Source organism: Leptosomus discolor, chromosome 4 (genome assembly GCF_034619465.1).
Source record: "Leptosomus discolor isolate bLepDis1 chromosome 4, bLepDis1.hap2, whole genome shotgun sequence".
In the NCBI taxonomy this organism is placed as follows: Eukaryota; Metazoa; Chordata; class Aves; order Leptosomiformes; family Leptosomidae; genus Leptosomus; species Leptosomus discolor.
This window is the reverse complement of record NC_141394.1, coordinates 82,142,451-82,156,018: the sequence shown is the minus strand read 5'-3', so window position 1 is coordinate 82,156,018 and position 13,568 is coordinate 82,142,451. Positions and strand designations below refer to the sequence as shown.

Sequence of the window (13,568 nt, the reverse complement as noted above, 5' to 3'; positions counted from 1 at the left end):
CTTAAATTTTATCCTACCTCACGGCATAAAAGCAAACTCTGTAGCCTGACAGAAGGTGCTAAACGGGAAACGATCCTAAGCAAATCATTTTTCTCAAACGCTCTCCTCCTTTACCCTTTGGGAAGTGGCAGCCCACAGGACTTGCCTATTCACTGGAATATGGGAACCCTCCATGTAAAATGGCAATGTAAAATGCGAGACCGTCCTCCTCCTGGTCTGACCACAGAGCTGGTCAAAGGTTAAAAAAGAATAAATCATGAGGGAACCATCTAGGAAGCATTAGCAGGGTCTATAAAAACATATTTAAGACTAACACCAGGTCACAGTCACCTCCAGGGTGAATTAAGGCAACTTTAGCCAACTATACTCATGGTTGATCCTGGCCATAAGCACCTGCCACTTACACCTTGAATTTTGGGGGAGAAACAGTGTTTAGCCATGAGAAATCTATTCACACCACTGAAAAAAATCCTGACGCTCATATGGGGATTCAAAATAATTCTTGCCTGAACTTCAGGCAGGCCCACAGGGGAGTTATTTTAACCAGAAGTGGCCTGTCCCGTTCCCAACACCAGAAGTCAAACGGATTAACCCCGTATCCCGGCCGGTGTTTACACTACGGTAAGGTATGAAAAACTGCTTGCAATAAAATGCAAACCTCTCTGGAGAGAAACACAGAAAGCCAGAAATTAAAACTGAGGAATAAACACACATTGGAGGGTTGGTTATATTTTAGGGCACTGTTTGTTGAACTAGAAGCAGCAAAAAGGTGGCCGGAGCGGGGGACAGCGCGCGGTCACGGATGGGGTGTGCGGCTGCCTGCCGAAAACGCAGCCTGAGACACGCGGGGGCAGGGGAAAGCTCAGCGCCGTTCTCGTGGGAGACGTGGAGGCCAGCGATTCCTGCGGCTGAAGCGCTGCTGCCTTGGCCCCAACTGCACCCCCCGTGACCAGCCACGCAGAGGGGTCACGCTCTTGCCCAGCTCTGTACCCCCAGGCCCGCGGCACCAGCGAAGCGGGAGCACCTGCCAAGTGGGGGAGGCAGCATTTTTGACAAAACAGAGTCAGAGGTGGCTTTTGGGTGGGTACAACTCTAGGGAGGCTTCTCAGCTCCAAGCGGGATGAAGCAGTCTCACGTCACGGGTATGACAAGGGACCCAGGGGTAAAAAAAAAAAACAAAAAAAAGATGGATCCCTCTGGAGCCCTGCAGAACCAGGAGGGACCTCCGAACGCAGGGAGGTGTTGCTCATCGCTTTCCAACAAGCAGCCACGTGTGTCCCAGCCATTGGAGAAGATCTCTTTCTGTGCCTTCCTTACACTCCAGACAACAGGAGATGAAACGTTTCTCTCCATCTCTTTTCTCCCCTGGTTGCACAGTCACTCCTCAGGGTTTGGGCCACGGGTTTCCCATCTCCAGCTCCAGTCAACAGCCACAGATTCCGCCATTGGCAAACGCCCGCGTTCGGTTTATAAACATCCTGCGGCCAACAGCACAGAGCTCCTTTTGCCTACCTTGGGAGAGCTGAGTTTACTCACCCTGAATGCAAAACCTACCACTCCTCTGAGACTGCGCACTCAAAACCCACACTAGTAACCAACCCCCCTGCCTGCTATCATGAAATGATATATAAGTGAGACTGGGTGCAGACACAAAAATATTTAATATGTTGTGCTGCATTTGGTGAATGAAGCCATCAAATCCAGACACAGAAAGAAGAAGGGAGAGGGGAAAAAATAAAAAAAAAAAAAAAAAGAGGCAAGGCTTCAGATTTTCCTTAAATGTGGCTTTCGACTTCTATTTGTTTCAAAATGAACCAATCCAAAGAGGGTGGGGGAAAAGAAAAAGAAGCAGCAGACCCTGGAAACACTATCCAGAGCGAGGGAATCGAGCAGCATGTGGATTCCCTTCAAAAGTTCACAGTGCTGTGATCAGCTCCAGCTCCCCACCCCACATCTGTCAACGGGTAAGCCCCTCGCTGTTCCTATAAACAGACCCAAAACAGTTGGACAAACTAAACGCTGCCCCGTTCTGCACCGAGCCGCCCTGAGGAAGAGCGCGAGAGCTTTGCCAACAGCTAAACAAGCTCCCCAGAACTCCTCCAGCCAGCCCAGCTTTCGGGAGTAAAGCTTATCTGTTTACCCCAGGCCCCTGGGTCCAAGGACCACAGAGATCAGCGGAGGCAGGAGGGGAACTGTACAAATACGCCCATCCAATTAGTTATCGCCTTGTTCAAAACATCTGGTTTCTCCTGTATTGTTCCTGTGATGGATGGCAGGCACGAAGCAGGCACTGGAGCCGGCTGCTCTCCCTGCGTTTTCAGCTGACCTCCTGCCAGCAGCTGCTCTTTGCCCAATTTGCCACCCCCAGGGCCACAACGCGCCTCCCAAGTCCCACGCTGCTTAAACAAACCGTCCCCCAGGATCTCAGGCGTGCAAATATCCCGGATCGTGGTTTCATCCTTCAGCATCGCAACAGATGGAGGGTGGGAAAAGTCCTGGATTGACAGCTCACGATTTCCGAGCCACAAAGTCCTTGGAGTTCAGCTGACTCTGCTCAACAATTATTTCCACCGCAAAATAAGCCGTGGGCCTTCCCACCATCTCCCACCATCCTGCACGAGGTTCCTCAGGCGTCTGGCTTCCGTTCACGTTCATCGGATCCTCTCAGATTGTACCAGGTTTTGTATCACTGACATCCATAGAACGAGATTTAGTTAATAACACCTAAGTACCGAGCCATGCATTGATTGCAAGCATCACAACAGTGAGCTTCCACGCCAAAAAAAAGTCAACATCCACCTTAATTAAAAAGCCAAAAAAAAAAAGTGAACATCCACCTTAATTACAAAGCCAAAGACAACACAAAATTAGAGCCCGCTGCAATCCTGGTTCCAGGCTGTACCGCAGGAGGCTGAGCAGAACCGTGCAGATACCAGCCAGAAATCAGGTGAGTTAACTTGGAAAGGCTGATTTTGAAGTCCCAAGTTTTGAGAATCTCTTTCATTCATCCGGCACAAACGGGTGCTTTTCAACTCTTTCAAAAGAAACATCGGTGGATACAAAATTTACCTTTTCGATTTCATCTGCTCTCGCAGTTTGCTGTACATCTCCAGGACTGGAAAGGGAAGGAAAACACACAAGTATTGAGACACAAGCAGGAAGCAGAGACAGAAATTAAAATAAACGAGTATACGAATAAAGAGCAATTTCAGATGCCTCACCAGGAAGACACAGTGTCAGCTTATCAACCGTGGCTGAGATGTTCCTCTGCTGCAATCGGCACTGCTTCAGCTCTTCCATTGCTATTATCAGCTTTGGAAAGGGGGGGAAAAAAAAAGTTTCACTAAGAACAGTAAGCAGAGTAGAGAGGCTATAAACTGCTTTGCACTTGTCAGGACCCTCCAGACAAGCAGGCTGACACAACACCACCCACTCTGACAAGCGGAGAGCTCACCGAGCGCTGCGGAGCGTTGCTCAGGCAGGGAGGACAGGCAGCTCGGGGTGGTTTAGCCGAGCAGCAGAAGCATTCCCTTCATTTCAAGTAAGCAAGCAGCAAAACCAAAGCCATCAAAAATACCAGCCTTGCAGCACGTCCTGTGAATTCCAACAATGATTTCCCCTTCCCATTTTATTCATCTCTTCCCTGCTCCCGCTCCAAGCTTCTCTTTTTCTAGGGCTCCTCAAAGGCAGGATGTGGCCGCTCGATCCCAGGGGGATTCTTCCCATCACAGACTAACAAGGGGTTTTAAATGCTCAGGCTCCAAGAGAAAAACCTGTGCATCTGGACAAGGGCAAACCACGGATCGGCCATCGCACACAAAAGAAAACCAGTTTCTTTTTTATTCAAAGGGGCAGGTCATGAATCTGTCCTCTACAGAACCACCTTATCTCTGCAGTACCACAGGGAGCTTGCAAAGGCCCTTTGAAACCCCAGGTTCCTCTACTCTTGGAGGTGAACTCCTCCACTCAAGCTAACACAGAGGTATGTTTATTTGATTCAGGAGAGAAGCTGCATCACCTCCTCCCCACAGGGCATTTTTATCTTTAATCTTTATTTCAATAATGGGTCTGACGCAGTCCAACGTGGGGGTTTTCCCGTTTGTTTTTCAAACGCAAGGCAGCTGACTGGAATAGTAATGCCCCCGTGTGCTCCGAGCAAAATGAAGTCTCGGTGTCTCACCGGGTAGTTAAGAAGGAAAATAGAAAAGGCGCAAAGAGCAGAAGATTTATATGGTATATGGGTAAAGCGACGTGAGAAGGACCGTCCCTGGGAGTTCTCACATGTCTCTGTCTTAGACAGTGGAAAACCCTCGAGCATCAGTGCCTTCACACAGCTCTGAAGTCCCTCCAGTCCGTTAATATTCCCTTACGAGGAAGGGGCTGAAGAATGAACGTGGTTAGAGGCACATCACGCCCAGGCCACGCTCAATCACCTCCTCTTTGCCTGTGCCCTGATGCCTCTACCCATGCAGCTCAAAACCCCCCTGACTTCAGTGCTGCTGGACTGTGAAGTGGGAGACAGACTCTCCAGCAAGTATTCGTAGAATCACAGCACGGTTTGGGTTGGAAGGGACCCTAAGGATCACGTAGTCCAACCCCCTGCCACGGGCAGGGACACCTCCCACCAGAGCAGGTCGCTCCCAGCCCCATCCAGCCTGGCCTTGAGCCCTGCCAGGGAGGGGGCAGCCACAGCTGCTCTGGGCAGCCTGGGCCAGGGCCTCACCGCCCTCCCAGGGAAGAATTTCTTCCCAAGATCTCATCTCAATCTCCCCTCTTGCAGTCTGAAACCGTGACCCCTCGTCCTGTCACCACCCCCTGATCCAGAGTCCCTCCCCACCTCTCCTGCAGCCCCTGTCAGCACTGGAAGCCGCTCTAAGGTCTCCCCGGAGCCTTCTCTCCTCCAGGCTGAACACCCCCAACTCTCCCAGCCTGTCCTCACAGGGAGCTGCTCCAGCCCCTCAGCATCTTCGTGGCCTCCTCTGGACCCGCTCCAGCAGCTCCGTGTCTGTCCTGTGCTGAGGACCCCAGAGCTGGACGCAGCCCTGCAGGGGGGTCTCACCAGAGCGGAGCAGAGGGGCAGAATCCCCTCCCTCGCCCTGCTGCCCATGTTTCTTTTAAGACAGTGACACCATCCAGGGCTGCAGGAGCAAGCCCACAGCTTCATTATTGTTGCTTCAAGCCCCTCCTGCTTCCTAAGCCTTGCCTTCCGCTAGCTGTCAATCCACAAGCAGTAAAAAAGAAAAAACCACTTCCCAACACACTTGCACAACCCATCTTTCACATAGAAACGCAAAATACAGGAAAGAGAATCAACGCTCGCTTTAATACTTATAACATTATCAGTTAATGCTGAGCAGCTCAGTGTAATTTCCCACTAGCAAGTACAGCCAAACAATGGAAAAGCACCAAACAGAATGAATGAATGTATCACTCACTTCTTTTCCTTCATTCTGCAGCTTTCGGTTGGTGTCCGTCACTTGATTCTGCGGGGATGTTCAGGAAAAAAAAGACAAAGCACATCTACATGTAAGTCAGGACAATGTTTTTCACCAAAAAAAAAAAAAAAAAGAGATTGTACAGGGACACCATCACTTTTCACACAATCTTCTCTTACACAGGTAAAGCAGTTTATTAGCTCATTGAACAGCCATCGCCATTCCGGCACACGGGATGCCACACAGCAACTACCAAGGGTGCCACACCAGGATCTTCTTCCCTGATACTAGAGAAAAGTAAAAAGCAATGGGAGTCAAGACTGCGGTGTGGCAGCCTCAAAAAGCTGCAGGCTTAATGGATCACGTTTTGTAGCAGATGCCCACATGGGTTCTCCTCTGAAAAGCTATTTCATGTGACTGGTAGGACATAAACCTCATGGAAGTAAATCTCCCCTCCCCAACACCAAACAGATCACAATTAGGCTTTAACTCCTTAATATCACAGCAAGACAAGAACTCTTCAACGTGGGCTTTACGTATGAAGTTCAAATATTTTCGTTTAGATCTTCAGATGCATCTCCCACTGGATCCCTCCACTGGACTAGTACAGAAAGGTATTTTTTCTACACCTGGTATAAAAAAGGTACGTATTTTCTTTACTAAACCATCTTTCTGTACTACCCTACCAACCTGGGGCTCACAGTTCAAAAATTTCCCACTTTGCAAACTTGTCAGTTCCCTGGACCAGCAAGGTCACAGCAGCTCAGCCCTCTACAGCTCTAGACACCAGTTTTAATCAAGACACACGTGAGAACAAAGGTAATTTTTAGACTCATCAGGGTAGAAAATAAGCAGCTTCCACATTATTTAGACAACAAGTAGAAAGATGACTTTGGGAATTCTCCTGAATTCTCACTCAAGTCCAGACAGAAGGTTTGTAAACAGAGATACCATCTTCTAAACCAGCTGGGACAGCTGAAAAAAAATCTACACAAACTTGCAAGCAAACATGCCCAACTTCAGGTCTTTAGCAAAAACAACTAATTACAAAGGTAAATACCAGCAGAGAAGGCCTGCTCAGAGTTCAGGTGCCTCACGCCAGCATGAGCCTAACATGCCATAAAACTACTTTTCTTTTTTTTCCATAGAACACTCTTTTCCCAGATATCAAAGTTGTAAATATTCATTTCCAGGCTTGTCTCTGAGATGTCTCGGGGGCTTCCAGTTTTACTCAGGCTCACTGCACAGTGGAAACTGCTGCTGGATTTCAGCCGGCATCATCAAATTTTATGGACCTGTTCCTGGGTGCGTTTGGTGCTGTCACTCGATAAGGAAGATCAGGAACAGAGCTCGGACAACAGCATCAGCCGTGACACGGAGCTCTCCAAGAATATCTAGGAGCATAAGATCACACCAACCAACTTAAGATCTTTGTTTCCTGACGCGTTTCAACAATGGTGGAAACCAGCTGAATTTTTAAGGAATTTATCACTAATGAAGGACTGTCTTTTGATGCTCTCCAGTTACCCAACAGAACGTGGATGGTGCCTGCAGCAGCAGCAATAGCAGAGCAAGCTTCAAAGTGGATTCAGAAGATAACAGACGTCTCTTTCCTTTTTGAGCACACCACAAGGCAATCAGTTCAGATGCGAGAAGAGCTTTGTACTAATGTATATAAAATTGATTCAGGATCCAATTTGTTTCCTATTGACTATTGAAAGATACTGGGCAACACCGATTTCCCTCACTGGTCCACATTTCAACAGGGGGTCTCACGCTGAGAGGTTGGTGCTGCTTCAATCACAGAATCACCAAACAGTTTGGGTTGGAAGGGGCCTCAAAGACCATCCAGTCCAACCGCCCTGCTACGGGCAGGGACACCTCCCACCGGAGCAGGTCGCTCCCAGCCCCATCCAGCCTGGCCTTGAGCCCTGCCAGGGAGGGGGCAGCCCCAGCTGCTCTGGGCAGCCTGGGCCAGGGCCTCACCACCCTCACAGGGAAGAATTTCTTCCCAAGATCTCATCTCAATCTCCCCTCTTGCAGTGTGAAACCGTCACCCCTCGTCCTGTCACCACCCCCTGATCCAGAGTCCCTCCCCACCTCTCCTGCAGCCCCTGTCAGCACTGGAAGCCGCTCTAAGGTCTCCCCGGAGCCTTCTCTTCCCCAGGCTGAACACCTCCAACTCTCTCAGCCTGTCCACGCACAGAGCCATCCAGCCTCGCAGGCTTCCTTCTGTTTTAACACTGGCCATGCTGGTTTTTAAGTTCACCACGATGCAAGAAGAGGAGGCATCATCCCACGATCTCCCCGCACACAATTCCTCTACAGCATCTGCATCACATTGCTCCCCCTTCTGCAGTAGCTTCAGCTCTCCTGGCTGCCTGCCCTGTGCAAAAACTGCTCATTTCCTTTATGATGTATTGAGATTTTACGAGCAGGAGCACAGCATCTCTTCCAAAGATTATTTTATTTGCTTATATCCTGAAAATCCCACCAGGAAAAAGGAATCCATGTAGGGTAATTTAAAACTGCTCCTAAAATAATGCCAAGGCTGTACTAGTCTTCTATTAAAATTACATAGCAATCCCAGCTAAAGGAAAAAAGAAAGAGTATAGTCTGCCCTCGCACACTACGAGTTTTCAGGGGGCACAGAGTTGTGTTTTGTTTTGTTCTCAAGGTCTACGTCCATACATCGGGAAAAAAAGAAAAGAGAAGGTTATTTATACAGACTCTCTGTAGACACGTTGAAGCTTTTCAGACAAGGAGATGCTATAATCAAAGACAGACGCACAGCACGGGGGGACAGACAACAGGTGGGCACGTGTGAAGGGCGAGACGGCGGGATCCCACAAGGGGCTGAGGGGATGCTCACGTCGTTAGCTCACGCAGCTACACACGGAACACGTGGTAGGGAGCAGGGCTTTGGTTTGGGAGTTTTTAAACACCACCCTGCTATCATTTAGAGAGCGTCAGAGTGATGAGAGAGAGGAGCAAAGGGCGCTGGAGAGGAATCCTGGGAATGGGCCCAAAGGGCGCGACTGTGCCGACTCCATCCCTCCGTCCGACAGCCGCCCACCGCTGATTTCCGCCCTCCCTCAGGAAGGGAGGGTGACTGCGGAGCGATCCTTCCAGTCAGCAGCTTGTGAGCTTCCCAATCTGGAGGCTGCACCCAAAGCCTGGGTCCTCCCTCTCTTTATCCAGCCCCTACGGAATCTGCCGCGCGGCCGCTGCACTTCTCGGCCATCGCCGCATGCCGGGGCGGGGAAATCTCTTGGTTTCACACGGGTGAAGGTCAGCTTCCCTGCGCCCCGAGCCAGTTGCCTCACTTTAATTAGATCTGCCTTAATCTTGAATGCAGGAAGCAGCAAGAATGGCTCCCTATTCATTCCCACCCCCCAGTAACTTCATGGATTTTACGCCTGCGTGCGGCACTCCTGCGCGTGTTGGCAGAGAGGATTAGAATTGCAGATGTCTTTTTCAGGGAAAAGCCTTTTTATTAATTGCTGTTCAATAGTGGCAAGTGTGAAGTGCTGAATTTGAGCAGAGATAATCAGCTGCACAAAAGAAGGCAACAAATGACTCTACAGCAGCTCTTAGGAAACGGACCCAGCGATCACGGGACACCAAACTGAAGAACGGCCGGCGCTGTGCCGTTACGAAGAAAGCAAGCATCACACAGGTATGCACCAACAAAATCCTACAACACACCCGAAATAACCCTTCCACACCGTTTCACTGGCGACTGCCTCCCCCAGCTTCGAAACCACGCTCATGGAACCAAAAAAAACCCGAATCCCGTCAACTGGAAGAGCTTCAGAGTAGAAAAGTCAAGACAGAGAGATGCCTAGAAAGCACAGCCCTCTAGGATGGATTGGGGCTACCTATCTTACAGAGGACAAGACCAGAGAAGAACATTCCTACAGCCTCCAACTTGTAGAAGGCTGTTGCAAACGCACGAAGGAATAATCTCCGTTTTGTGCCCAACAGGTCAACAAGAAGTAGACCTAAAAAAGACTTTTCAACCATGTAACCTGAGTTTCCTAGAGAAGGAAGGACAGCAGTACCCTGGGGACGGCTACCATTAGAAGAGGTTAGATAAAAATCCAGCTGAAGAATTTGCTTAAGAGAAAAAAGATGGACTAGGTGATTTCCTGAGTTTGCCACCAGCCCTGCGACTCTGTGATCCTTTCCACTTCACAACTCAAGTCATGTTGAACCATCTTAATGCCTAATCTATCTTTGACCTTTTACTCTCCAGTGGAACCTTTGAGACATCCAACCAGACCGGTACAGGGTTTCCAAGACCCATTAGTACCGTGCATTCATAGGTTTGAGAACAGCTCAACGCCACACTGCCAACGCCCTAATGAGGAAGAATGTTTGTGCAGTACAAGATATGAAAACGTTGAAGATTTAGAACAAAAAACCAAAAAAAAACCACCAAAAAAACCCCAAAACAAACAAAAAAAACCCACCAACAACAACAAAACAACAAGGTTTTCCTTGGAAACCATGTAAGAATTTAAAAGTAAAGAGAACTGCCATAGTGAAGCTGTACAGTTAAAAAAAAAAAAGCAGCAGCAAACGAAAATAAAAGGTTTGGTTTAAAAAAATGTTATGGTTTAAATATCATCCAAACTAAGGAGATGCCTTTTTGAAGACATATCCCATGTATTTTCCATTAACTTACTTTTTTATCCATTAACTTACTTTTTTATCCATCTATAGATTATTAATCAGTGACCCAGCACCTCTGGAAAACACCACAACGCTGCCTGGTGCAGAAATGCACCGCAGAGAGGCTCCTCTGCCCAGCGAGGAGATAAAAGCCCCCAACCCAGCGCCAGCCCTTGGTGGGACACAACGGCAGGACGAAGTTCAGCGAGGGGGTCCTGGCGAGCTTTTAGTTCACTCGGGGCGCCCCGAAATACAGCAGTAGAGGGCAGAGGGCAGATGGCAGCTGCGTTCCACAGGAACAGGGGGAAGATAACGCACCCAGCTCGCCTTCAGCGTGTGCACTCTTGAAACAATGAGCGCTGCTCCTTCTGCCAGCGTGCTGTTCGACAAAACACCCCAGAGCTAGAAGCACACGAGAGAAGATACATCCTAAGGATGCGACAGGGAGGGCATTTATTTTATTGCTGCTTGCACGTATGTTCAAAGACCAGAGCTATTGAGAAAAAGCCCAAGATGAAATAGAGGATGAATAGCTGGAACAGAACACACTCTCACCACTGGACCCACGGACGATTCCCCGGGGAAACCCTTACAAAGAGGGCTCAGTATTTCTCAAATAAGCTTCTGTGTATATTTTTCCCATGTGCCGTTTTATAGATCACATAGTAATGGAAATCAAGAGAGCTCCTGAGGGTACAGAGATGGACTTCACAGTGCGCCACCAACAAAGTAGCTGTTTGTAGAATGGGAAACAGCAACAAGCCTTTGCAAACAAACAATGTGGAATTCTTGGCTAGAAACAATAGCTTTTTTTTTTTATATAAAAAAAAGCAAAAAAAAAAAGAGACTTCTTTCATCGTATTTCCAGTGGCCTCATCCTGCAATCGACTGCTGGATGAATCCTTGCCATGGAAAATGCCGCTGTAATAATACGGGTGCTTCTGGTGCCGGGACAGCCCCCCATGAAGGTGCTCCTGTGAGCACCCGTCCACTTGTGGGCTGGAGACCCGGGTGTAAAGCTAGCAGCCTGCTCGGAAATGCCAGCGGCAGCTTCAAATGAATACATCAATGTCTGAAAAGCAGCAGTCAGCACACCGAAGTTAAGAGTTCTTCCTCCTTTTCCAGAAAACTTGCTTTCTGAGATATTTCCCCCCCCTTATTTATAACTTCACCTTTTGTAACGCTCATTGAACAGCCTCCCACGCTCCCAGAAAGGTCCTTCTCGACAGGCCAGACTCCACTCCGCCAGAAAGACTTGCTGTGCTGCTCTCTGGAGACAGCCCACGCCTGTTTGGGTGCCACACAAGGCAGCCCCAGTCACTAAGTGACCCTTCTGGGAGGTTGTTTTTGGTTTTCAGATCAAGGTCACACCTGGTTGCTGCAGCAAGGCTCTGTCCTAACTTGTGTAGAAACTTGAGGAAGGTTCTCTGACCTCTGACACCGATGAAGTCATTGCCGTGCTGCTTTATACACCCCAAACGCTGGAACACTTGTATTTAAGGCACAGCAGCCAAGCGTAATCTGCAAGTCCACCTGGCCCCTGCGTGTAGGAACACCTCCAACCTCTAGGTCCTTCTTCTGCCCAGAAGCCTGCCTAGTTTCCTTCCCGCTGCTTATCCCCATTCTGATCCTGCAAATGGCTTCTTCCACACACTACTAAGCACAGTTCTTCAAGAAATAGGTAAATCCCACCTTTCTCTCACCTTTCTGCACAGCCTGGAAGGCCACAATACTGGCAAAGCCCACTCCTAGCCGTAACCATTTCACTTTCTCCATTCCCAGTTCTAACCATTTCACCTTCTAGGTAAGCCAACCAAACCTGGAGATGCTACCGAAACAGAATCAAGCTGTGAGCTTGTTCACCGTCTTTCAGTATTTAGTGAAACTAAGTTATTGTTCACTGCTGTTCCTGCTTACACCTGAACACCTTTACAACGCTCTGCTGCTCATTTTGAACTATTCCCATTTCACTTGCCAACATCGGGCAGACACCTCGTGACTGCAGAGTCAAGTCTTCGCTGATTTGTCTCAGACACAACGCTACCTGCAATGAGAATTCAATGGCAGATGAGGCACTAGAGTAGACCCACTTCTGACTGTAGAGCTTATTTTTGCTTAAGGAATTGGTATAAGGTGTAACAGGGAGTTTCCTAATGCAGAACAGGCTCAGCTTTAAGCTAAAAGCACAACACGCTGTTCCAGTTTCCCCAAATAATTGTCAAACTTCAAATGACTAACCTATTGCTACAGGAAGAAGGAAGATATATATATTTTTTATTTGTTTTTTAGATAGCAGAGAGATGCTGTAGAGAAAAGAAGAAAAGGAGACATTCACAGAATCCCAGAGTGGTTGAGGTCAGGTGCTGAGACCTGGGGCTCTTTAGCCTGGAGAAGAGAAGGCTGAGAGGGGACCTTATCAACACTCATAAATATCTACGGGGTGGGTGTCAAGAGGATGGGGCCAGGCTCTTCTCAGTGGTGCCCAGTGACAGGACAAGGGGCAACGGGCACAAACTGGAGCACAGGAGGTTCTGCCTCAACATGAGGAAAAACTGCTTTCCATTAAGGGTGGCAGAGCCCTGGAACAGGCTGCCCAGGGAGGTGTGGGGTCTCCTTCTCTGGAGACATTCAAAACCCGCCTGGACGTGATCACACGTGACCTGCTGTAAGTGACGCTGCTTTGGCCAGGGGGTTGGACCAGATGATCTCCAGAGGTCCCTTCCAACCCCTGACCACTCTGTGATTCTGTGACCTGGTCCAAGCCACCTGCTCAAGCAGTGCCACCTAGAGCGAGCCGCCTAGGCCCATGCCCAGATGTCTTTCTCCTACCTTCAGTTTTTGAGCTTCTCCTCTAACTTTCAGCAGCTCTGTGATGGAGTCCACAAAGCCCTGGTAATGGAAGTTGCACATTTTCTCAATCTCACGATCGTGGTTTCTGATTCGTGCTTCCAGCTTCTCCATGAAACGACCGTGTTCTTCTCCATCATAGACAGACCTAAAAAGAAAACGCCAACATTGGTCAAGATTCCAATATCTGTTACTGTCATTACTTACAAGAAATAGCCAAAAACTGAGCTTTAAAAAACCACCCTTCTATGATAAAGGGATAATTCTAGTTTTTATTTGCATACACCAGGCGCCAAACTCAGGTTTGAAATTCCAGCCCTTCTTTTTCTTTTGCTGCCTGTCAAACATCAGCTTGATGTTCCCTCAGAGACGGCAACACGGCTGCCCCAGTGCTGAATGATCTGAACCAAAGTCTTCGTGCCCTGTCTTCGAGCTCAGCCATCTCTGATCACTACCTGCTATCACGCCGCGGTGCCAAGCACTCCTCTTGGACAACTTGCTGGATATTCTTTGCGCTTCGAGGGTAAAAGCCACAATGGAGAAGTATCACCTCTACAGCTGCCAAAACCCATCACCCTTCCCACCCCCAATTCTGCCAGTGCAGTTAGC

At 48.8% G+C, this 13,568-nt stretch overlaps 1 protein-coding gene across 5 annotated transcripts in view; it reads right to left on the bottom strand.

Moving 5' to 3' along the window:
• EXOC6B (exocyst complex component 6B) overlaps window positions 1-13,568 on the bottom strand; it is a 306,693-nt gene that overhangs the window by 240,295 nt on the left and 52,830 nt on the right. For all 5 annotated transcript variants that reach the window (XM_086463893.1, XM_086463895.1, XM_086463894.1 and 2 more), the window contains exons 2-5: window positions 12,942-13,107; window positions 5,436-5,483; window positions 3,222-3,312; window positions 3,070-3,115 (exon numbers count right to left, since the gene is read on the bottom strand). In XM_086463893.1, the coding sequence (XP_086320019.1) occupies window positions 3,070-3,115; window positions 3,222-3,312; window positions 5,436-5,483; window positions 12,942-13,107 (351 nt within the window). The remainder of the gene's footprint in view (window positions 1-3,069; window positions 3,116-3,221; window positions 3,313-5,435; window positions 5,484-12,941; window positions 13,108-13,568) is intronic.